Source organism: Ochlerotatus camptorhynchus, unplaced genomic scaffold (assembly GCF_037179485.1).
Source record: "Ochlerotatus camptorhynchus isolate MF236.1 unplaced genomic scaffold, CSIRO-AGI_Acam_v1.1 ptg000274l, whole genome shotgun sequence".
Lineage (NCBI taxonomy): Eukaryota > Metazoa > Arthropoda > Insecta > Diptera > Culicidae > Ochlerotatus > Ochlerotatus camptorhynchus.
Window position 1 is genome coordinate 5,370,585 of NW_027040763.1, and position 26,683 is coordinate 5,397,267.

A 26,683-nucleotide genomic window follows, 5' to 3' on the forward strand; every position below is an offset into this window, starting at 1 on the left:
ACACTTTGAACGTCCAAAAAGTAAGGCATTTTCGTTAATTTTTTAAGCAATAAAACACTCAGGGAGAACAAATATGTTATAACCAATTTATTAGTCATCCTTCGAACTACAATTTTTATTTTTTTGAACTCGATTGGCGTCTCCCCGTGGCCGGTGCACCAGGTCGCGCGGGCGTCCTCGCGCGGAAGTCGGAAAACGGCGTGGGAAAATACTCCTTTCCATGTGATCCTGGAACATAAATCGAACAAAAATCCTGATTAGTAATAAAATTTGGGTTAAAAATACGTATTCCAATTTTTTTTTAAATTAATTTTTTCAAAAGTTGTGGTCTTAGGAAAAAAAAAGTCCATTTTTTCACCCTAAAAATGCTTACAAAATCGTGGATTAAAAATCCATTTTTGACAAAATCGAAAATGTGGATACGTATTTCTAAGCAGAATTTAATTCTGAACAAGAAAACCTAGGCGGTATCCAAATTTGATGATAACTGGTTAGAGTTATTTCTCACGCCAGTTTGAAAAACCCCGTTTCGAGATAAACGCGTTTAAAGATAAAATCTCTCTCTCTCAGCGCGCCGGTACATGTTTTAGGAAATCGCTTCGTTAAGCGGTAAGGAATATTCTGGCGGACTTGGAGTCTTTTCTAAATTAAAGTATACATCCCAAGGAACATTTTAAGCAAAAAATATGCATTTTTTTGAAAAATCAAAGTGTACTTCCCCCTTAAATGTGTCCATAATATTAAATATTCCAAAAGTTTGCATGTTTCATCACCTTTTTTTTAATGATTTTCAAAAATTGGACAAAGTCAGTAGATATATTTAGTTAAAAAAAATTTATTTGTACATGAAATTGCTAAAAACATTTTCCCCAACAAATATTTTTCTCCACAATTTGTCTCAGAGTGCTACAATTTTCTGAAAAATTTCAAAGACTCCATTTTGAAAAATTTTCAAGATCCAAAATAACCTATCCCAACAAAAATTTTAAGTTGATGAACAGCTGAATAAGCCATTTTTTAGCTGAAGAGGCTTATTTTTGCCTGAATAAGCTCTTATTAAACATTAAATGTTTGTTGGGACGTTTAGCAAATATATGAAGCATTAACCATAACAAAGTTTCAAACAAATCGGAGAAAGTTTCATTTTTCCGAATCTTCATTTGGCGAGGGAACTGCTCCTATTTAAATTTGTATGAAGAATAAGTACTGGTGCACGATACAACACTAGGAAAAATCCTCATATTATATTCATGTGCCGCACATACAGTATGTACAACAAGTGTTCATACCCATACTTAACTTATTTCTTCTTCAAATTAACAACCACGCATTGTATTTCCTACATTATTATGTGATTCCCTCTGCATAACATTATTTTAGTCTTGCCCGACCACTAAAATTGTTGCAGAAAGACCAGGGTATCAAAACACTGAGAGCAAGCAACAATATAGACAAAACGCTTGGGACTATTATCATGACAAATTCTCTCTGCAAAATAGCTTGATCGGAACGGTGCACAGTGGGACCATTCTAAAAAAAAAAGACGGTCAAAACCCTTTCCTGATCTTCGAAGAAGTTTCTTGAGATGTTTTTAAATATGCATATAAATTTTTATCCAGGTGGTACTACACTCATAAAAAACAAACTTTTTGAAATCACAAGATGATACGTCTTCGGCAAAATTGATGAACTATAAATTTAATGAAGCTAAATTAATTTTTACCAGAACTACTCTAAAATCTTATTTTTTACTTTTTTGCATCATAAATCGTAGCTATCGGATTCGACATGTTCTACAAAGTTTTCAATATCATCAAAATACACAACTTTTCTCACGGCAGCAATATTTTAAATCGTTAAATTTGCTTTGTTAAGCGATTTTTAAGCAAAACTTCACTTATTTTGCAATCAAAATTTCTTTGGAAATGGCAGATTCTGGCAGCCAAAATTAATAGTACGTTCAGACTATGGCTGATATCATGTAATATAGGCTGTCTTGCAATGAGCATTCTTACATCTAGTTTTCGCTGGAAATCCTATGTATGATATAAGCCATAGTCTGTACGGGGTATGACGTTGATTAATCAACAATGGTATGAAGTACTAATGCATGATAACATGATAGTGGTCTACCACCCACTGTAGAACGGAAATTAACCCGATAGCAGTGGGCGCTCTTCTCTGTTTGTCTTGAACAAGCTTTATAAGCTCTGATTGTCTTCAACATGTATGAAGGGCCAAAAACGGATTGGTTGGATCGATAGGCAAAGTCACCTATATGCATCAACGGGACAACAAAGAATCTCCTTCCAGCAACATGATCGTATAATTGGTCAAAAAGACGATCCCCCAAACAGGAAGATACCCCAATGCGAGGGGAGAAGCGCCCGCCCTTTATCCATGAAAGGTTATCGGGATTATGGGATTCCCACTCTCCCCTTCTAAATCGCTTCAATGGGGTGCCCTGATGGTCTCTCCCAATCCCAGAATTGTTCTGTATATATATGCAGGCTTGCAATTGCTCATTACAGCTAAAATGCTAGTTTTCGTAATTATGGAACTATGGGATACTATAATGATAATTTTTATTTGTAAGAAGCAAGAAGAGGTGGTAAAGTTAAAGTATGATGTATAAAATTTGTCGGTTTTGCTTTCAGAAGGTCACAATTAGAGATTTTAAGATCGCTGATTGCTCGCTCATCGTTACAGCTAATCGCTATTGTGACCCTCTGAAAGCTTAATTGACAGGTTTTATGTGTCATACACACACTTTACCTTCTCTTCTTGCATCTTGTAAATAATAATTATCATTAGAACATCTCATCCGAAAAATAGCATTTTAGCTAAAAATGAGCATTTGCAAGCTTGTATATATGAGTAATACAGGTATACCTCGATGTAACGTAACTGTCACTTTTGACTTCCGTCGTCAATATCTCGCGAATAACAATTGAATCATACAATTTAATAATACCAATAGATGAAGGATTATCTCATCTGTCCGATGGTGCTATTACTTTGCTTGTTTGAATGATAAATTTTAATAAAACGATTTCAGCAACTTTTGCAGTTTATTCACAATTCGGTCTCTGCATCACTGGTAGTCGCTACTAGTCTCCCATGTTATTTCTGATGTTTTCTACGACATTTTGACGTCCATGATGATCTTGAGGTTCTAGTTGCGCGTTATAAAATCGTAAGACCTCTGCGGAAAATAGACAGTGTCCCAGCGTATTTTTTTTTAACGAGCATCACTCCATTGTCCTATCGCATGTGCTCCATTTTGCAGCTCTTCTTTCACTTTTACTTTGTTGACTCCATGGTACCGGAAAATATATAGATGCATACATTATTAACAATGATGTGATATAACCACAACGAGATGGCCGTTCAGAATGGTTCAACGGATGTGAAATGAGGGAATATTTAAATTTAACACGATTTAAATTATTTCAATGTAACATTAAATTTTTTGATTTTTTAACACATTTTTCAATACATTATATTAACTAATTTCTGGAAGCATTTACTTGCGTTATACACAGTTAAGCTGGGTTTACACAGGGCAAGTCAATTGATCAAGTCAGCTGAATTCAACTGACTTGAACGTGAATTGAACGTGTAAACCATGCCATTCAACTGACTTGAATTGAAAAAGGTTGGATAAGGCTCAACTTTTCAAGCCAATTGAAGCCAGTTGATCAATTGACTTGAATCATCTAAACCCAGCTTTAGTATCAATGTTCCGTCATATCGTATCTTCAAGTGATCTTTGCAAGCACCACATTTCAGGCTCTTTGAAACTACATATGAAACGAATTTTTTAAGGTGAATTGCACATAACGATGCCCAGTGTCACCACTTAAGCTGGGTTTAGACAGGGAAAATCAATTGATTCAGTCAATTGAATTCAACTGACTTGAACGCGAATTGGACGTGTAAACCATGCCATTCAACTGACTTGATCAACTCACTTGAATTGAAAAAAGTTGAACCAGGCTCAACTTATCAAGCCAATTGAATTCAACTGAGTTAATCATTTGACTTGCCTAGTCTAAACCCAGCTTTACCCAAACATGAAATCTGCCTCGACCAACATGGCAGAACGCGCCCTAACCCTCACTGAACCAAAGAGCAGGAATCATGATGTGAAGTACTGATGTACCAAAAATCACTGTCGAGTCTGCTCGGGTACATACAGTGTATCTCAAATTGATCGTACACCCTAGAGGACAATTTTTTGAAACATGGTGAAAAGATATATTTTTTTTTAATAGTGGCTGGTGGTTGAACAGATGTTAATTGGATTATTGCAATAGTTTTGATCTTTATTGGAAGAGCCTGAATGAAGTTAAATTAATTTTAGTAAAATGCTAGATTTTCAACTTTTTACCTAGTGGACGAATTTTAGTGAAATTAGTGGCATATGAATGATCCTTACTACGACTAAAAATGAGCAAAATTTAAAGAAGTTATGATCATTTTATTTCAAGAAAATAAAGGTTTTCAAGAAAAATGCATTTTCCTAAAATTGCTCGAACTTTTTGTAAAATCAAACAAATATGCCCAATACTGAACCAATAATTGATAAATGTATGCTGAGTCAGCTGCCAACAATTCAGATACTTTTGTTTTTAACTTGTGTTTTTAGTGCCGTTTTTCTAAAATTTAAATACAGCTGAACGATCAATTTTGAGATACACTGTAGGTGTTTCCAATAGTCTTTTCGGTCGTTTTAGTTATAATGTTATTTAGTTTTGCTGCGATTATTAGTTTTATAAAAAAAAAAGTTAGCTGACGTTCTGAGTTATATTCCCCATTTTTTCATAATTTGAATTAGTAGGAAGGATCAGATCATTAAATCATTTTGAAAACTTTTGAATCGTACGTAAGTAGGTGGTAGGGCTTAGATCTACATTTGGGCCTTCTAAATACAACCCGTACTTTACCTTTATTTTTCGAGCGGATTTCAACATAAAATGGCATGTTTCTGCTATAGATGACGTCTAAATTTATTTAACTTTTCATAGGTGCCGTTAGATCTGATAAAGAGTCACAAAATGTGCACGGCCAATCATACCAACTCAGCGACTGAGAATAATTGACTCAGAGAATTTTCTTTCCATACGAAATTTACTCAGATTTGGAAGAAACTGCAGTTACTCATAGCTTATGAGTAACTGCAGTTTCTTCCAAATCTGAGTAAATTTCGTATGGAAAGAAAATTCTCTGAGTCACATTCAAAGTGTTTTTTATGTTACTTCATACGCGAAGTTAACGATTTTCAGAGTTGGTTGGAAATGCTAACATGAAGCTTTAATGTGATGATTTATTAGCTAGAGAATGATCTTTAGAAGAGGGTAGGTGGACAGTTCCGTTAGAGTACGGCAGTATGAAAATTGAATAGAAGTTGAAAATGAGCGAAGGGCCATTAATGCGACAGTTTTTTAAGATCGACGCACATTTTTGCCTAACCCGTACGATGTACGCGGGGGCTTGAAGTATGTCTCCAAGTCTACAGGCAAAAATGTGCGTCCCTCTTTTTGCTCATAAACTGACTGCGGCTGTGGAATAGTTCTAACGACGAGAGGAGCAACACAATAGTTGGGTAAAGAAGAACTGCATTATAACACACCATCGACTGGAAATGCTCTCGCAACGTGGGGCTTTAGGTAGTGATGAAAACGTCGCTAGAACTATTCCACAGCCGCAGTCAGTTTATGAGCAAAAAGAGGGACGCACATTTTTGCCTGTGGACTTGGAGACATACTTCAAGTCCCCGCGTACATCGTACGGGTTAGGCAAAAATGTGCGTCGATCTTAAAAAACTGTCGCATTAATGGCCCTTCGCTCATTTTCAACTTCTATTCAATTTTCATACTGCCGTACTCTAACGGAACTATCCACCTACCCTCTTCTAAAGATCATTCTCTAGCTAATAAATCATCACACTAAAGCTTCATGTTAGCATTTCCAACCAACTCTCTCTGAGTCAATTATTCTCAGTCGCTGAGTTGGTATGATTGGCCGTGTGGAGACATTGATGAAAATCTATCACTGATTCTTGATTCCAAATTCGTCCGACGAGTTTCAATTCCGTCCTAACACATTGAAACGTCAATGCAATTTCTTCGTCCTTCGGATGAAAATAAAATGGACTGGAAAAATTGATTCGCTTGGGGTGCGTCTTTTGTTTTTGAGATAAAAAAAGGTGTAGGGGAAATGGATGTAATGTCAGCCTAAATGCCCCTAATGTGGGTCCATACGTAAATTCAGCAATCGACTAAATTTACAATAGCGACCAAAAATATTCATTAGTACCGTCCCAATGACGCGTTCATCTAGATAAAATTCTAGATAGAGCTGGAATTAGGGCGTAACAGCTTTTGTAAACAATGACTTCTCTCGATGATTTCTAGAAAGCCAAAGCTCGCTCACTCATATCAGTGTCACCATCTGGTAGGGGAAGACTTCCCCTTCCCGTTGGTTATGTTGGTTTGCATGGGCGTGCCTTGAGTTTCGAGAAATCATCGAGAGAAGTCATTATTTACAAAAGCTGTTACGCCCTCATTCCAACTCTATCAAGCATTGATAAATAGCAGATTTTTAACGATGGGCCCAATTTTAGATCCTTAGGCCAACATTAGAGCCATTTCCCCTAAATAGTCATACTTTGTGCTCTTGCAAACTTTGTGTTGTAGGTTTTGAACTAAAGTAGGAATTTGAATCTAATTTCTGTCCTACTAAGCATAACCCACACTTAACCTCTCTTTTTCGAACGGATATGAACTAAAAATGGAGTGATTCTACTATAGATGACTTCCAAATTTATTTAGCTTTACATACGTACCATTGGATTTGATAAAGAGTCACAAATAATTGAGATATTGTAATAAGTCTAACACTGCTTCTTGATTGCAAATTCTACGAGTTTCAATTCCGTCCTAACGCATTGAAACGCCATTGGTTTTCTTCGTTCTTCGAATTAAGACTGAACAATGGATTTGCTAGGAGCGCTTCTTTTGTTTTGAGAACAATGAGATTAAATATTCATACAACGCACTCGTATGGGCTTTGTGTTGTAGCTTATGAGCTAACGCATCGCAACAATCTTATTATTGATTTGTGTACGATGAAATCATGGAAATTATTGGTGATTTCTGCTCAATGTAATGGAAATGGACGATTACGACGAAGTAGCAATCTACCCTCCTATCGTACCAAATATATAATATACAGCTTTCCCCCGAATAACGCGTTGCCCATTGAGTTGCACCCACCGCTATGTCTAGGTGGGTTTTCAAACAAGCGCTCTGATTTTCTGCGAGTGACTAGTTCTCCATTGACCCTACTCACATGCAAAAAATCAGACCGACTGGATGAAAACCCACCGAGAAAAAGCGGTGGGTGCAACTCAGTGGGTAACGCGTTCTAAATAGCTGTACTCGTAAAAACAAAATAAAATTTAAACATCATCTGCTATTTGGTCGAATTCAAGCAAAACCTCGTTATGTGGGGCTACGTGAACACAAGGGAGATCTATTTAATCAGTAACGGTTACAGTTTTATTCAGCTCATTCCGAAGTTAAAATGGTTAAAAATTTACTCACACTTTTGTCAATTTTACATTGCTATTCAAGTTCAAAAACATTTAATACTATTACTAATCAATGCTTCATATGAGTGATTTATTTTGGATTTAGCTAACTGCATGCTTCGTTCTGTTCAACTATTGCACCATTTGCTTAGTTTTCCCCCCTCCAATAGTTTTCCAAACTGTACAAACTGGTTTGAATTTGTACCCAATGTGTGAGTGCTGTTTGCAACCATCCGTTCAGCTGGGACCATCCCAACCATGACTGGGGGTTCGGCTGAAGAAAATCTCCTCTCTGTGATTGCATTGGCACCTATTAATACGATCTGTCTAACCAGAGCCTCGTCTTTCCACAGGTGCATCATATCATCACAATAGTAATAGTAGTAGACGACCAGCCTCCAATCGCCACGAGAACCGCGACCGGGACCGTCTGGATCGATACGAACGGGACCGGGAGCGGGATCGGGAGCGATTACATGCCCGTGAACGAGACATGTTGCACTACGACATCAACGATGACGATCTACTGAACGAGAGGAACTACGGTCCATCGGACTATGGCGGTGGAGGCAGTGGAGACGGTGGTGGTGGTGGAGGTAGAATGGTACGAGGTGACAGTCGAGACATTCGGGATCTACGGGAACGGGACAGCAGGGTGCATATAACCGGTGGGGTAAACGTTGGCGTTGCCAGCAGTAGTAGCAATAGACACAATCTCAACAGCGATATGCTCGATCACGACCGCGAGCTGATACGAGACGCGAGGGGTGACCTGTTACGGGGGGATCCGCGCTATCCGATCGCACAGCCACAACAGCTGGTGGCGCCACCGTCGTCGCAGTCCGTCCGCCGGGGTATGGAGCGGACGGACGGACGGGACCGCGACGACTACAGCCCGCACCGGGGAGGCGGTAATAATAGAAGAGTATTGAATGCCATGTAGGAATCGTGGATATAGGGATGGGATCAGGATGATGAACCTGTTGACGAGGAAAAGCTCGTCCCGGACAGCGAGGAGGACGACGGCCTCGAGTACGACGAATTCTACTGAGCGCGGTTGGCGAATGAAGAACAAGAACGACACACGCTTCCACACGAGTGAACGAAAGAAACGAAAAGAGGATCGGCATTCAGCGCCAATGCTCTCAGGAATGATTCGTCCGTACTCGGCAGATGTAGGAACGAACGGTAACACAAAGGAAACCTGTAAAATAGTACGATACACACAACCGTTTAGAGGAAAGTACACAAACACAAACACACACAAACATGAGCAAATGTGGTAACAACTTCAACAGAATGCACACGTACACAAACACACATACATACAAACAAAACACAAACGTTAGGACGCAAAAGAAAAAGAAAACAAAAAGATACGAAACACACACAAGAGAATTAATTTGAGAGTGAAAGCGCGTGAGTTGCGGAGATCGCCGTCGTTCGTTAAATCATCCTGATCCATTCCTATTGTATAAAAATGAAAATACTCATTTCTATATAATACCGCTTTCATCATCATTTTCGATCCAATGTCCAATTTCTTCCGCCTATTTCCATTTGCTGTCATTCCTTGTTTTGTTTTCTTTTGTTTTTTTCCAGTTCAGTTTCTCTTCATTATTTATTTTCAGTATTAGATCATTTGTTGAAAGCTGTGCGAAACGAATTTCTCGCGAATGCCACTGCGATCCGGTTCATCGTTGTGGCTTCCATGCAGAGCCTCTGTCAAGGGTTCGAATTTTTCCTGTTGGCCGAAATTCGACCGGCAACTGGCATCGCGGGGTCGCATGGCAACACAACGTTGAACTGATTTTTCACCCAACTTGTTTATTTGGCTTGCTGGCGACGCGACGTCTATACAATAGAGTAGTCCGTTTCGAAAAGACTGTTTGCCGATTGTTAGATTTTGTCGATATATTTGGTTCACCCGGCTAGGTCCGTGGTTGGTGTTCAAGTATATTGGATATTGAACAGCTTTCTGGCCCTTCATTTCGCAGCTCAAGTGAGTTGAACCGGGCTTTACTTATCTTCCATTTTCCGTAACTTTTCCCTGTAGATTGTAAGTGCACGAACCGGGTCGGCTCCGGTGCAGTTGCTCGAATATGCACTCACTGCGATGCCTTACGCCCATCATAGTCTGTTTACTTTTCAATTTATCTATGAATAATGCTCTGCTATTGATTCCTTTTTATACGTTTTGTCTTTTTCTTTTCTTCTAATAACTGGATTGGTTGGAGCGTTGTTGGGTTAGCATTGATTGTTTTTCTCTTTCTTTCGCAAGTAGTTTATGCTTAGCTCCTGTGGATGAGAGAAATGATGAAGAAAATTTATATAGAAATAGATGTACATTGATAAATAGTAATTAAATTTATTCAAATTCGATCGCAAAACCAAAAAAGCCCAAGCGTACGTAGGTAAGCAAGCATGATCTTGAACAGTTTCCAGGCATCAGTTTCCGTATTTTTTACTATTAAACCAAATCCCACGCCGTTTAAAATTAAACTCTAAAAACCTTTTAGGATTTCGCTGTTAATTTTCTAGTTTGTTAGCTTTAGACAAATATCGAATGATATTGATTTTTTGTATTGAAAGCGTTTATACAACACAAAACAGTAACCACGCCGGAAGTGGATCGTTTCCGAAATTTACTCGAACCGAATAGAAGGCAACTTTTCATACACACATAGGAAAAGCGAGAAAAAAAAACTAACGGGAAATAGAAATCTATTTAATTTTAGTACGAAGAACCGAAGCAAAACAAACGACTCAACTTTTAATTGTGCCAAAAACCAATAGGTAAATTGTGGAAACGAAACGTAAGCGGCAATAGAAGAGGGTTGGACAGGAGTTTGGCGTAAGGATCCACTGCGGCGTGGTACAAAACATGTAAACAATTTTTTTACAAATTCCCGACAAATGTAAGCACGATGAGGGGCGATAATTTTCGATAGGTTATGTTATGTATCTTATTAATCGACATTTAACCGTTTCTCTCTGAAAAGCTCCAGCTGCGAAAAATGCATATAAATATAAATAAAGAAAGCTTTAAATTTAAATTTAGGTAACAAATATGCAGATGAATTATGACACACAAACACAAAAAAAGAAGATGAAGAAGAATGAACGTCACTGGAGGAAGTTCGTACGAATGATAAAGTTTTGTAAAAAAAAAAGATAATTAAAAAATAATTACAATGTATGAGTAACAAATAAGCAAGACGCATCTTATTAGTAAGTCCAATTTTATGAATCATTTCCCGCAGTGATTCCAGCGTTTTACTAAAAAAAAACACAAACTGAAAAAAATAAGAGCTTGAACTTTAATCTTTCCGTTTGTAATTTGGAATCATCAATAGAGAAAACAAAATCGAATAAAGCAAGGACAAAACTCATACAGAAGAAACCCGTCAAAGCGGTCGATTCATTGTATCGCTTCGATGGCTTACGACCGAAATAAATAGGTGAAGAATTGCAAGAATCGAAAAGCTAAAATAACAATACTTTTACCTGATGTTAAGGTTTCGACTTTGAAAAAGAAAGCCACGCTTAATATGCGCTTACGCTGTTGCACTTTGTTGATTTCCCCTCGTAATCCTCACCCACAACGTAAAACGAAAAAAAAAAAACATATAGTAAACAAGTTCCCGTCATTCCACAGATCTTATGTTCCTTCGCGTAGCTCTTGGTCTTGCTATTCTTCGAATAAAAACAAATAAAAACGGGTGAGGCACAACTATCTATTGTTATACAAGGATCCAACCAGACTCGAAATCCATTCTACAAACTTTGTTGAGATAAATCGCCTAGCTCACGTTTTCCACTGTTGACTCTCTTAAAAACATAACTCTTAACTAGCATCCATACATCTCTCTCTCTCTCTCTCTCTCGCATCCACACACATACTCACGCGTCACAGTAAACTGCAGACATCCCTCTTATACAAACACACCCAAACACACACACACACAACTCAAGCGCATTGAATACATTATTTGAACTTGAATGAATGAATACCATAGAGAATATTAACAAAAACAACTAATGGAAAACTTACATTGTGATTACTTCTACTATTTAAAAAAATGGAAAGAAAATCTTAGCAAAAAAAATACCCGGATCTGGCGTGGACATAAACAAATTTGTATAAAGTAAGTTTAATACACGACGAGCATAAGAGAAGAAAATGAATCATTGCTATATACCAATTGCCTTGCACTGATATAAATTTACGGAGATTACTTAAAACAAGAGAAAAATACAAAAACCGAAAAAAGAGAAAACAAGAATGATCGATTGCTGGTGCATAAACCCTCACACATACACACATACACACAAACACTGTAAGATAAAAGTACACACACACTAACACACTTGTGCTATTGGGTAGCGAGGTGCTCCAGAAAAAAAAAGATCGGTAAAGTTGAACACACCCACACACACACACACACACACATACAGACACACGAACACATATGTCTTGATACCAACTAAGCCAGAGAATAGTGCATCGGTTTTCCTTCAATCTTCTCGACGGCAACAATGAGTTATTTTTTTACGACCCATTGAATATCGATTAAAGCGCTCCAAAAAAAAAAATAATCTAATAGAACACTGTAAAATTTGAACGGCAGTTAAAGCAGAAGAAGCTCTAGTTAAATTCAATAAAACAAATCTGTAAATAGTGCAGCGACCGCGTGCGAGACCGCGGTAGGAAGGAGTAATACACACTACTACTACTACTACCAGCAAACCTGATGAAATCAATCATGCCCCCATAGAAGAGATTTAAATTTAAACCAAAACACACACACCCACACACACAAAAAGAAAGAAAAACAGTAAGGAACAAAACTGAAAAATCGGAAATTATGCCAACGCTGCTGAATTTAGGAACACCGATTCCGGTGGTATGCACAACCAATTGCTTCGGTAGAAGATCGGTATGATATGTTGAGGGATTTATATTTTTCGAAAACAATCGTTGGTGTCGTAGCTTTTTTCTTCAACTACGTTGATGGTGGTTTCTATTTAGGAAGGGAATTTCTGCAGTCAGAATAAAAAATACATTCAAAAGATTATTTTGAATTCTGGGATTAACAATAATGACACCCCGCATAGAAAATAACCAATAGAATTGGTAAGTGCTTATCTCACGGCAGTTATGTGGTATCACCGGTGGAAAATAACGATTTTAAATTGGCTCACTACTGGACTAGCCTATTGGTCCCAAGCAAACCGATTAACGTACCCCATTCCAGTCGAAATTCTAGTCCTACACTATGTTTGTTTTGATTCGCTATGAAAGTTTGACAGGTAAAATGAGGGATTCGTGGATTTTCCTATGTTTCGAGAGGTGCATCGATTAGCTTGGGACCGAAGAGAGTACCTTCTGGTCTTAGAGTTACCTCTATGGTGGTATGGTCGTTATCGTTTATGTATTGTTTATCAGGGGTACGCTTCTGTTCGTCAGACAAAAATCGTTTCTGATCGTAAACAAACATTAACAAACAAACAACTGCGGCTGATATAACAAGCTGTGATATTGCCGCACCGAATAACAAGCCAACAAAACTCACCAGTCACCAGCTACAATCCTCACCAAACTGTGGTGAGTTTGAGTTTCAGGATTTTTGCTTCACACCCGAATGCGACCCGAAATTTCCATCACTGCTGGCAGCAGTAACTTCGTGTCTGCCATCAGTGAAGAGTAAAGAGAGATAGCAAACGACACTTTTCTTTTAATAAACAAAACGATGTGCACAGTGATGCCACATATACAGATTTATCTGTAACCATACAGATTTTGTTCAATATTTTGATACAGATTGTATATACAGAATACAGATTTTTGAAAAATATACAGATTTTTTAAATTAGGAGAATATATTGGATATTATTTTTTCTATTTATTAATTCTGATAAATAACCGTTTCTTACTTTTGAGCAGTTTGAATTCAATCTGTGAGCATCAAACCCAAAACGTATTTTTCACTAAATTATCTTCGAATGAGCTTGGAATCTTTTGAATGGGTTTCTAATGTTCAGATGTTTTGATTTCTCGTTGGAAGGGATATTCGTTTCCCTCTCTTTTTGGTTAATTAACCATGTCACATGGTGACAGATACATTATTTTATTAACTGTATTTGTATGTCAAATCGGTCAACAAGTCATTTTAGTAAACCCACGAAATTTTTCGTTGAAGGCATGAAATTTTTCGCTGAAAGCAGATTTGTCTCTCACTACTACTGGAACTTAGTGTTTTGTTTTTTTTTTTTCTGAATTGTAGAAAAGATACAAATCATCTAAAAAATCAAGATTATAGGAATTCATGATTAACAAAAAAAGAAAGCATACTTTATACCCCGTCCACATTACAGCGTATAAAGGGTGATACGGTCAAAATTTGGTCAAGGGAAAACGCGTGTAAATCGGTGAAATCGTTTATTTAAAAAATCAAATTAAATTTCTTTTTCAAGTTCAATTAGTATAAAATTCAGGAAAAATATTCAGTTAGGCTTCCGCTTTTCCAAATCCGAATTGCCGGGCCTTACGCTTGACCCCTGCCATCAGATTTTTTACAGCCACCTTGTCCACCTTCTTCGCCGCAGAAAGCCAGTTTGCCTTGAACTGCTGCTCGCCCTTAGCAGTTTTTTTTGGTCTTCTTTAGGTTCCGCTTGACAATAGCCCAGTATTTCTCAATTGGGCGGAGCTCTGGCGTGTTGGGAGGGTTCTTGTCCTTGGGAACCACCAGCACGTTGTTGGCGGCGTACCACTCCATGGCCTTTTTACCGTAATGGCAAGATGCCAAATCCGGCCAAAACAGTACGGAACAACCGTGTTTCTTCAGGAAAGGCAGCAGACGTTTATTCAAACACTCTTTCACGTAAATTTCTTGGTTGACAGTCCCGGAAGCTATGAAAATGCTGCTTTTCAAGCCACAGGTACAGATGGCTTGCCAAACCAGATATTTCTTTGCGAACTTTGACAGTTTCATGTGCTTGAAAACATCTGCTACCTTTCCCCTTCCTTTTGCCGTATAAAACTCCTGTCCCGGAAGCTGCTTGTAGTCGGCTTTGACGTAGGTTTCGTCGTCCATTACCACGCAGTCAAACTTCGTCAGCATCGTCGTGTACAGCCTCCGGGATCGCGCTTTGGCCGTCGTATTTTGTTTATCATCGCGATTTGGAGTCACTACCTTCTTGTAAGTCGATAGTCCGGCTCGTTTTTTGGCTCGATGCACGGTTGTAGACGATACACCCAGCTTATTTGCGCCATCTCGGAGAGAGAGGTTAGGGTTTCGCTTGAAACTACCGGCAACTCTCTTTGTCGTCTCAGCGGCTCCCGGTTTTCGATTTCCCCCCGATCCAGACTTCCTGGCTGTCGACAAACGTTCCCCAAACACTTTAATTACATTTGTAACGGTTGATTTGGCAACTTTTGGCGATTTTGCCAACTTTGCGTGCGAGTAGCTCGGATTTTCGCGATGCGCGAGCAAAATTTTGATACGCTGCTCTTCTTGCTTGGACGGCATTTTGACAACTGAAGAGTGAATTCCAAATTAAAATAGGAGCAACATTCTACACACACACCTTCAAAATGAGGGGTGTTCAGGTTTTTTAAATGCAAAATTGAAAGAAATACGTCAAGTTGATATTGACCAAATTTTGACCGTATCACCCTTTATCACGTGATATACGCTGTCTTGCAATAGATCAGTGCACGGTCCCTAACCTCACTTTTTGCTCCTTATCATTTTGCTTCTGAGTAAAAGAGATAGCAACGAATGGGAGTCAAAACAAACCACCCAAAACTGTCAAAACTTACGGGTGAGAGAAGAGTGCGGCAAATCTTCGTGAACTGATCAATGAGCACTCATACATCTAGTTTTCACTGGAAATCCTATTTATTAGTGCTCATTGCAAGACAGTCTATATTAGGTTGTAATGTGAACGGACTATTAGTCATTTTTCAAGATTCTAAACATTGAACAAACTCCTTCTGAACTATGAATGAACTCAATGAAGATTTAGATAAATCCACACTGAGACCATAATAAATAAATTACTGTACCCGTTCGTTTTTGACAAGGTGTTCGATTTTTGCACCATTACAATGTGATTGAAATTTGTAATTAAAAAAATTATTAATAACGTCTATGTAATAAAGATGACTCACGGTGTTGGTGGTTCATAATCATCGAAATCATAAATTAAATTTAAAAATAAAACCGTTCGATTTTGGTAACACTAAATTTTCGGGCTTGTTGCCAAAATACTGATTTTATTACAAATTTTAGTCAGCCAGATACAGATTAAAAAGATTTTTTTCGATAAAAATACAGATTGAAAATCAATCAAATGTGGCATCACTGGATGTGCAACGGAACCATTGTTTGTGTCGAGTCAACTCTCAGCCGGCGCCGGTGGTGTAGTGGTAAGCGTGACTGCTTTCTCACACCCCAATATGTCTGGGTTCAATCCCAGCCGAGGTAAGTGGGATTTCTCTGATGCATAAACATCTCTGGTAACGTCTTTCTTTGGAAGGAAAGTAAAGCCAAAGAATAATACTAATGCCGTTTTAGTTTGAAGCGAACCCTCACCCGGGTTGCGACATAAGAGCTGTCGAACTGATAGTTTGAACGCCAGTTACCAACCTCGGTTCACCACCAAGCAACCTGAAAAACGACTAGGTTCGACCCGAATTTTTTTCGAGGTTCATATGTTTCAGTTCACCCAGTTCACCGCAAGAGTGATAGTTTGAAGCAGTGTCTGTTTTTATCATTTACCATCACATGCAAGGAGTATCGCTTCAACCCAGCGTCGATGAATTGGGTTCTTTAAGGGTATTGAGGTAAATGCATATTCGTAATCTGCATTAAAAATGGAACCCAAACCCAAAATTTCATCAATTTTGGTAAACTGGAACTATTTTAAATAAGTACAATTACATTTGCATAAATCACCTTATTAGCGCCCCTCGGTCTCACTTTGTATGGGAGCGAGCTGTCAGTTTGTCAGTTTATTGTCAAATTGTGAAGTTATTATTTTGATTTAAATCTTTATTTAAAAATCAAGATGAAAGTGTGTGGGTTCGAAAAAAATATCGCTGTGCTCAGAAAACGAAGCTCTTTCAGATGATATATAAAAACCGATATATTTTCCAAAATTAAAGAACCCAATTGCGTTTGTTTTGAACATCTTCGTAGTTACGAAACGAGCGAAATGAACAAATGAGTTTATTATACATCAACGAATACGCGTTTGTTGATATTCATCAGTGCTCGATTATCAAACCCAAAATTGTCAAAATCAGAAGTGATCCTCAAAAGCAAAATAATCAACGACATTTTGGGCAAAATGATTATTTTGAATATTGTCGACCACACTGCCTAAATCATCGATATTATCATCAGTTCTGCTTGAGGCAATAATTTGCCGTCGACTTATGTCTAAAAACCACGTTCTTCAGCGCTATATTTGTTTAAAATGAAAATAATCATTTTGCATTTGATCCTCAATATCATCCCGACCAAGATGAAGACGAATATCAATATTTACAACAACAGAGGCGATAATGAGAATCCAGCCACGAATGAAGAAAAACAAATCAGTGCCAACATTTCAAAGGGGCGTAATTGCTTTTGTAAACAATGGCTTTAGCCGTCGATTTTTTGCAAATAAAAGCCCACCCTTCCAAATTACCAATGCTAGCTGGTACAGGAAACATTTCTCTACCTGCTGGTGTCATTCATTTTTATGAGTGAGCTTTCATTCGCGAGAAATCGACGACTAAAACCATTGTTTACAAATGCAATTACGCCCCTTTGAAATGTTGGCACTGAAATGTTATTTTTGATACTCAGAGTTTGCCTAGATCAAGGGAATTTGTTTAAATCAAAATTCAAATTCATGCAGGTAGTTGGTCTATCTGTTAAGGTTTTCTTCATTTTCAGCTAAATTGAGTGTAGAAGAAAGGATTTTTATCAGCACTGGTTTGAAGAAAATAACCCAGTTTCGAACCTGGTTCACCAAACTAAAACGGCATAAGATGAAACTGTCGGAAGAAAAACTATCTTTTTTAGTGTCCTCTTTCACGGTCCCTTTCATCCAATGAATACCCCCCGTATGCAAGGTAATTTTGTGGCTTTGCTGCCCCCTCGGTAGAGATGAAATTTTGCGCACTTTTTTTTTCAAAACAATCACACCAAAATCAGAGATGTCCCATTTTTTAATTGCTCGATTAACAACTAATCGATTATTTTTTGTTCGCTGTGCCCTTTATTTTTCCACCAATGAGAGTGCAGCACATGTTTGAAATGATCGGTGATGATCCTCTGGAGAAGTTAATGCTTATATCGGCATGATATAACCGATTACAAATATTTTACTTTTCGGTTCGTTCGTTTCGGTTCGATTATTCGATTATTCGAATGAAAATTGGCCAGCTCTAGATGAATGTGAAACGTCATTTCAAGTATAAGGACCGTACATAAATAATGATATAATTTTAAAGGGACCTAATCACAAATTACGTCCCCACGGTAACCGAAATAAACACGAGTGTTCACCGGTTAGTAAAGCCGTTGGTCCCGACCCATGGTCGGTGATTGGCATTGATTGCGGAACAGATACCGACGTTAAATAAAGAAATGAAGAAGAAAAAGAAGAAGAAGAAGAAGAAGAAGAAGAAGAAGAAGAAGAAGAAGAGTCAACTCTCTGCTACAAAATTTCACATGTTGTGAATAGTTTCGCAATTTGAAAGGAAATGTAAAATCAACTCATGGATCAGGGACCATGGCTGTAAAGTTAAATTTTAAATGGCTGTATCTTTGATCGATTAACATGTTACAAGATGCATTTTGTTTATTTCTCATGCCTTCTGCGCTAAAATTCATAATGATGAGTAAAACTGGGCTAGAATGATATCCTTGCTGATATACAGATAGCACGGCCGGCCCGCGGGGTGCACGTTGGCAGCGCTGTCCTATATCTTCATCTGTTACCATTAATGTGATTCCAAATACTTGAAATTATGTTTCAGATATGTGCCCATTTATCTCAATGAGATATATACATAGCAATACTACGAAACACTACGAAAGTGGTGACGACACAAGAACCAACTCTCCGAACAAAAATCGTGATTGTGACGGCGAAACTTTATTGTCTCTGGTGCCTGAAGCTTCGGGTACAAGGGACCACACTACCACCCATAAAGTTTGCCCCGCTTACTAATACATTCGTAAGAGGCACTGCCTCACCTATAGGTAAAGCACATCCCTAATAAAAATAACCATAAAAGAGAGCTTATCGACGTGTTCGAGGTATCATCCAAACCATTTGTCGGATAATTTACCCATCCGGGATGCAGTTTGTTTATGGTATTTGTTTATTAGGGATAGCATTTATCCGTTCTCTGGCAATAGTCGATTGCGATGCTGTTCATATACGAAGCCTTCAACGGTACTCACAGTAGTCGAAAGATACCGAAAAACGATTTTGAAAATATGTGGGTATTTGTATTTGTTTGCAGTCCACCAAGAGTAAAGCTGGGTTTAGATTAGGCAAGTCAAATGATCAACTCAGTTGAATTCAATTGGCTTGAAAAGTTGAGCCTGGTTCAACTTTTTTCAATTCAAGTGAGTTGATCAAGTCAGTTGAATGGCATGGTTTAAACGTTCAATTCGCGTTCAAGTCAGTTGAATTCTACTGACTTGATCAATTGACTTGCCCTGTCTAAACCCAGCTTAAGGGTTCTGATTTCGTCCACCTTTTTTTCAGATAGGGGAAATGGATGTAATGTCGGCCTAAATGACCCTAATTTGGGCCCATACATAAATTCAGCAATCAACTAAATTTTCAATAGCGACCCAAAATATTCACGATACTAATGGATGTTTTGGATCGCTATTGAAAATCTAGTCGATTGCTGAATTTATGTATGGGCCCAAATTATGGGCATTTAGGCCGACATTACATCCATTTTCCCTACTGTTCCAATTCATTCTTAATTATGGATGGTATGCACTTGGTTGATTCGCCCCAATTTCATCATAACGTTTCCAAAATCCGGATGAATTATCTGCTGGTTCAGCTGATACATGGCGTGATAATCAAGGATTTCGGATACAATTTAGTTCCTTGCCGTGTGAAGATAGTTCTCATGAATTAAATTAAGTTTGAACCTCGGGTCTAAAACTGTCGTAACATTTTCGTCAGCCGTGTTCTTAAATCGGGTATCCATGCCCGTTAACAGGGTTTGCTTTGTAAGCTCGATTGCTTTATGGTGGTTGTTTGGCTTTTTCAAAAACTAATTTGAGCGTCGCAACATAAGGGATAACCTCAGAAATGCAAGAATCTTCCAAGCTTACTGATAATAATCCATTCGTATTCTGTAAAATTCTTGACCGTGGGTATTTCTCCTGCATAATACGTTGCAAGTTGCTACATGTAAAACGTAGAATTCCAACGAGTACGAACGTCCTGTATAAGCTTTCGTTTAGGCAAATCTCAGTCTACTTGTTGCACGCCAGGGGCAAGTGATTAAAATGCGTCACAATGTTTCTAGATTTCGTTATAACATCATTGATCACCTTCTGGCATTCCAAAGCATCAAGAATCACAAGCTGAAGACTATGTAGAAAACACCCAACGTTCGAAAGTTCAGCGTTGTCTAGTCCCTTTCACATGTTTGATGCATTATCCCGGTAAACTTTGGAAACGAGGCAAGCACTTCGTGAATTTTCAGTCCGATTTCCTCTCCTGTGTGAGATCCGGGAAATTCGCTTGTGTTCAAGATGGCATGATGCTTGGTCAAACCGAGGGTCAAACTTATTACCGCTTTATTGCTCGGGGAAGACCAAAGATCCGTCGTGAACGACATGTACCCAGCATCCTGGGTAACGCATCCTTGATTGATTTGCATTTCTCGTATAAATCTGGCACCACCACCGTTGTGAAATGTTTCCTACTTGGAATCTGGAAATAAGAATTGTTGTGAGCGGAACTATTTGTATTTAATTTAAAAAAAAAACAATACATTTGGGTTGCGTCGTCGAAATCCGTCTTTATCAACCATTGATATAGATTGAAGATCCAGAGCAATTATTCCCGCGATTACTTTTCGTCACTTAAGGTGATTCCTTGTAGAGTCCACAAATGGCCGCCACGTAGGCTATACATGTACTTCCACTTCGAATTTTCAATTACACAAATCTCGGAAATCAGTGCCCCATTTCATTTGAAATTGCTACTTCACGTATGCTGCAGTGCAGCAAACGTGGAGCAACAATTTGAATATTGCACGTGTCGTAGAAGCTTATATTTTTTGCACTTAATGTTTCTAGGTGGTTCCGAGAATAAGGATGCCACAGCGAATCACCTTAAGGATCGAAAGTGATTTTCAGACATTCTTTGTCTATCGCCGAAAATACAGCGTTGGTTTTATCGCGATGGATACGTGACAAGTTAAGCCAGAATTTAGCATTGCCAAATGAAGGGTTTTGACCTGTGACAATATTCTGACTTGTTTTCTTGGATGCGTATTGAACTGCTGTGTTTTCCGAGTGACGTACCTTTACAGCTTGAGGGGCCGGGCAGAAACGCTTGGTGGTGCAGAAGAAATTATGGGCTTAGGTAAAAGCTGCTCAATTTTGATAAGCAGGTCATTAATTGCTTCCTATCATGATGCAAGCGACGTTAAGTCATACCTGCGCACGACATGTGAAACATTTCACCACATAAACCACATTAATAGCCTGGCCTAATAGAATCTGGCTTCTGGAGGCGGAAACCAGGAAGTCATAGGTTGGCTGGATGATTTATTCGGGGTTAAGTTGAACTGTCAAAGGCTTAGTTGGCTGCAGAAAACCGATTCAAAATTATTCTGAGCATCGAAAAAGCGATCCACCTTCAAAGAATGTTTCAGAAGGCTTTCCAGGAAAGCTTTAGCAGGTGACTTCCGGAAGCAAATTAAACAGTATGCCATATAGCATCAGGAAACCTGCCGAAAAGGATTCCGGTTGCAGACTAAGTTTCAAAAAGACCGTTGGAACAATTTTGCTGAGAAGATTTCTTATGTTGGCGGTAAGCTCCAACTCGGATTAACTTTTAACGTCCCTGTTTGTATGATCTGCAAAATGTTTGCTTAGAGTCGTGTTGATTAACTCGGATGTCAACGTCAACCCAGCCGGACAATCTTGATCGGGATTTATTAAGAGGATAATACCGGTTGGAGCTTACCACAAGTGAACTAAACTAAAGGTAGGTATGTCATAACATTCGGTTAGGGTTGGACAGTACCTCTGCGATTCCAAACAAATTATGTAAACATCTTTTAAAAAAAATTAACCAGTTTCAAAGTTCATAATCGAGTAGGTATTCATAATGAATGTCTTGTAAAATTCTCCCGAATTGGGTTCTTTGGGGGTATTGATGTAAATCAATCCCTGATAAATGTTGGTACACTGGAACTATTTAACGATTACATTAACAAGAATCAACATCATAGCACCCCTCGGTTGGACTTTGTATGGTAGTGAGCTGTCAATTTGTTAGTTTAGTGTCAAACAGTGAAGTAATTTGTTTTATTTTAAATCTTGATTTAAACATCAAAATGAAGTCTATGGGATCGAAAAATTATCATTGGGCTCAGAAAACGAAGCTCTTTCAGAAACAATTATGCCACAAGACGAATGACCTTGAAAAGCTACTTGAATATACATACAGATGATATGCCAGGCTTCTCATGGAGAAATTTACTCTTCAATGATCACATTTGAAAAGAGATTACTGACAAAACACTTTGAAGAATCCATTAGTATACTGTCCTAATCATCTGATAATATTTGCCCAAATCATACGATTTAATCGTGATAAGAACCAAGATTCACTGTACGGATGGCTTGATTTAATTGAATCTATGTTCCAAAGAGATGATCATTCTCTTTAATGACGTCAAAATTGTTGCATGTAGCATGATAAAATATTTGTCTGTTTACGTTTTGAAGATAAAAATACAAACACCAACGATTTTTCACAAAGCAAGTAGGTTTATTTTAATCCATTAGGAAAACTATTAATATAGAGGGTCTAGTATAAGAGGTTAACGTATTTAAAACAAACTGCCTTGGTGATTTCTAGCAACACTGCCAATGTAATCAAGATAGGCGCTGTTCGATTGCCTCTGGCTTTGACAATTCGTTTGGCTCAAAACCAGCCAGTCCGCTCCTCTCTTGTACTAGACCCTCTCTACTATTAACCATCTTTCTTCCAACTGCAAAACTAGTTTACACATAGTGAAAAAAATCGGTAGAATCACATCAACTGCAAATTAGGTTCGGTTTTAATTTTGTCTAACTGAAAAACAAGGCTGTATCTTCTGTGCCGAATAAATTTCTAGCCGTTACGGGAAAGAGACAATATTTGGCAAACTGGGTACAGTCTGATTAGAAAAGCACTAAAGCTAAAGTTTTCATTTAGTAATGAAAATAACAACTAAACGCCATCACAAACATCACTCACGAGTGCGAGATACTCACACCCCACAAACACCCACCCACATGCAAACACACATACACACTCCGTTATTGATAGGATCTAGTAAAACAAATACTGAAACCCAGTCGTCTGATTGCCAACAGAGTGATGGACATGGTGGAATGAGCGAAAATTTCTAAAAAAAAAGATACTAATACAAAAATCACACAAAAACATTCATACACACAACTCACGATTACAAACACTAACACACATTACTATCGAAACAAATCAACTATCAAAAGCACGATTGCAGTTTATCTAGCGTTTTTTAATTAACATACCGAAACCAACAACAACAACAACAACAAAGCGTGGGTTCCCAACCCATGAAACCAAATCTTAGTCTTCGTTAATCTCGATTTAAAACAAAACAAACAAGTAAACAATGCGACAAACGGTTACATAATGTAATGAAAAGAGGAAAACACATTTTTCAAAATACGTTTACGAATATAGCTATTTTAAATCTTTGCACTTTGAAGAAAGGAGCGTTACCAGAAACGGAAGCGATGATGTTGTGGAACATTGCTTCCACTTGTACAATAAACCCCCCCCCCCCCCCCACTCACACTCACACTCACACACACATACATACACAAAATGCAGCGATAGCATGATTGAATTCAATTCTTAGACCAACTAACCGAAGAAAGTAAATTAATTCATTTATCTATCCATTAAACAAACACAAAAAGTGAGATCACTCGAAAATCGAAAATTATATTGGTTGTCTCATTTTGTTCCACGTTATTCCAATGTTATCTATATTTCCCATGGAACCAAAGCAGCGCAGCAGAGCAAGTAACGGTTTAATAAATCGAACATTTCCCCAACAACAGAAGCATCAGAAACCAGTCATGTTTGAATATTGGACCGGTATATCCCATTGCAACGCGAAATGTACTTAAATCAACCAAAACCAAAACCAAAATAGTAACAACAAAATCCCATTAAAAAAAAAAAAAACCACACAAGAGTACATTTTTTCCCATTCAAAATAAAATAAGCGAAAACAACTTGGGATGCGCAAGTGTGACAAAAAAAAAGAGGAACATTACGTGACGTGACGTGACCAGCAAAAAAATCATGAATCCCGCGCAAAACTTCACATGTGGCCATCATACGCGCATATATCGACGACATGCGATGGTATGTGTTTAAACCAAAGTGAGAGAACGTTGCTATCACAAAGTATAGGAAAACTAAAAAAAAAAGAGACCGAGAGAGAAAACCGACGCTGATGAGATCCACACTGAGAAGCAAAAAAAAAAGGAGAGAAAAAGTAAACCAAAAAAAAATGATTATAATTGACATGGAAAAAAGAAATAAAATCTTTATTGTTGCCACATTTAAACTAAATTTAAATATTACAAATACATGAAAAAAAAAGAAAAAAAAATCATTTGTAAATATATAAAAAAATAAAATAATTTTTATCTAAAAAAAAGTGCGGGTAGACTTAACTTGATCCGAAAATTCCTCTTTTTCGTCTAAAGTGTTTTTCAAATCGACATTGGTAACTCTAAGACTAGAAGGTTCCGAAGAAACGTGCTCAACTTTTTGGCTCAACTCTGGTACTATCTTCGGTCCCAAGCTAATCGATTCACCCCTCGAAACATAGGAAAATCCACTTACCCCTCATTTTATCTGTCAAAATTTCATAGCAAATCAAAACAAACATTGTGTAGTACTAGAATTTCGACTAGAATGGGATACGTTAGTCGATTTGCTTGGGACCAATAGGCTAGTCAAGTAGTGAGCCAATTTAAAATCGATAGTTTCGTATTGATTGTTGCTACTAGTCTTAGAGTTACCTCTATGATGGAACTGGCCTAATTCGACTCACCGCTGTTTTCCTAGTTTTGAGTTTTTGGGTTTAACCTAGAAGGGAAACATTGTTAGCACACACGGGATTCATTTGTTTTAATTTTTTTAGAGTGAGGCTACACAGAAAGAAATCTTCTTATACCTTTTTGGCAAATTTTTATTGCTGATTATTCATAAAATAGTCCTTTTTCCTTTATTTAACGTCGGTCTCTGTTCCGCAATCTAGTGCCAATCACCGACGGACATCGATTGCCATCCATTGACGGCAATTGAATGTGCAGGAAGGCAGCTTCCACACCTGCGTAGGATATCGCACCCATTCAAACACATATGGGCCGGGACCAACGGTTTTACTTCCCTTCCGAAGGAAGACGTGACCAGAGATTTTTATGCCTCAGAAAAATCCCACCGACCTCGGCTGGGATTGAACCCAGACCCATCGGGGTGTTAGAAAGCAGTCACGCTTACCACTACACCACCGGCGCCGGCATTACTTATTCATAAAATGTATAAGTCAACTAATAAGCAGACGCCTTGCAAAAAGTTAATGTAGATCATGTATCAAATGAAATGTATAAGCGGTCATACATACCTTTTATGTATTCTTATAGGACCTATGTGGTTTGTCTTATGGAATGTATAAGGCTGATGTTTTAGCAAAAATGTATAAGTGAAACACATGAATAAAATAATTGATTTTCGTTTCGTGTACACGGTTAGAAAAAAGTATCCAAAAATAAGTTCTTTTCACTCATCTCGGCACTATAGTGATAATAGTGCAGGAACCTAATAGTAGGTAAAGCGGGTCAAAGTAATTTTCATTTACTTGTGTGCAATTCCTATGGAATTTTCCACTAGCTTTCAATCCAAAAGTAAATTAGTTGTACCCAACAGTAGGTAAATATGATTATACTCAACGTTGGGTTCCCACACTATACTACCCCTGTTGGGGGGTTTTGCTCCTCCGTTTTTGACAACATTAGAAGGAGAAAAGGAGACAAACTAGTCAAAAGTAGGTAAAAGTGAACTGGCCGTTGGGTACTTTTTTCTTACCGTGTAGTTCATTACTATACACAGAAAAAAAAAAGTTGTTGAATATTACATCCAAACAGCTGCACAGAGGTCATTCCGCCGGTTGTGTAATATTACGTTGTACGATGTACATCGATTTTGCGAACAAAATTACATCTATTGATGTAATATTGTATCTGCTTTTTGCTATTACATCATTATTTCATACACGGCGAATGAGAACGACTCAAATTTGAGTTTAGTTCACTCATAATCGCCAAAAGTGCGATTAGTAAAATTTGTCTAATGGTTTCCTGTGGAAAACCTAAAAAATCTGCCGGAAAATGAGAAAATTGACGAAAATTTTATTCAGTCTCGGAGTAGTACCAATAGACTGAGTGAATCCAATCTTTACTTTTCTCAAATTCAGGAATGTTTGCCTGGAAAATCCTGGGAAAACATGAGGCAAATTAACTCATCGCTGAGTTCCTGCACTTTTGGCGATTATGAGTGAACTAAACTCAAATTTGAGTCGTTCTCATTCGCCGTGTACATCAGCTTGAATTACGTTGATCGATATTACATTTTTTTTGCTGTGTGCGAAATTCATGGAAATTCACACTCACAGGGCTGGTAGGGGGAATGTGATACAGCGTTGCCAGATATATCGATTTATCGGTATTTATACCGATTTCCGAACTAGATACC

General features: G+C 38.0%; 1 protein-coding gene across 13 annotated transcripts in view; it reads left to right on the forward strand.

Moving 5' to 3' along the window:
* The window catches only part of Ca-beta (Ca2+-channel-protein-beta-subunit), a 544,248-nt gene extending 533,153 nt beyond the window's left edge, over positions 1 to 11,095 (forward strand). For all 13 annotated transcript variants that reach the window (XM_065227502.1, XM_065227503.1, XM_065227510.1 and 10 more), the window contains one exon: positions 7,951 to 11,095. In XM_065227502.1, coding sequence (XP_065083574.1) covers positions 7,951 to 8,540 — 590 coding nt within the window. In that variant the 3' untranslated portion in view covers positions 8,541 to 11,095. The remainder of the gene's footprint in view (positions 1 to 7,950) is intronic.
* Positions 11,096 to 26,683: the final 15,588 nt, after the last annotated feature.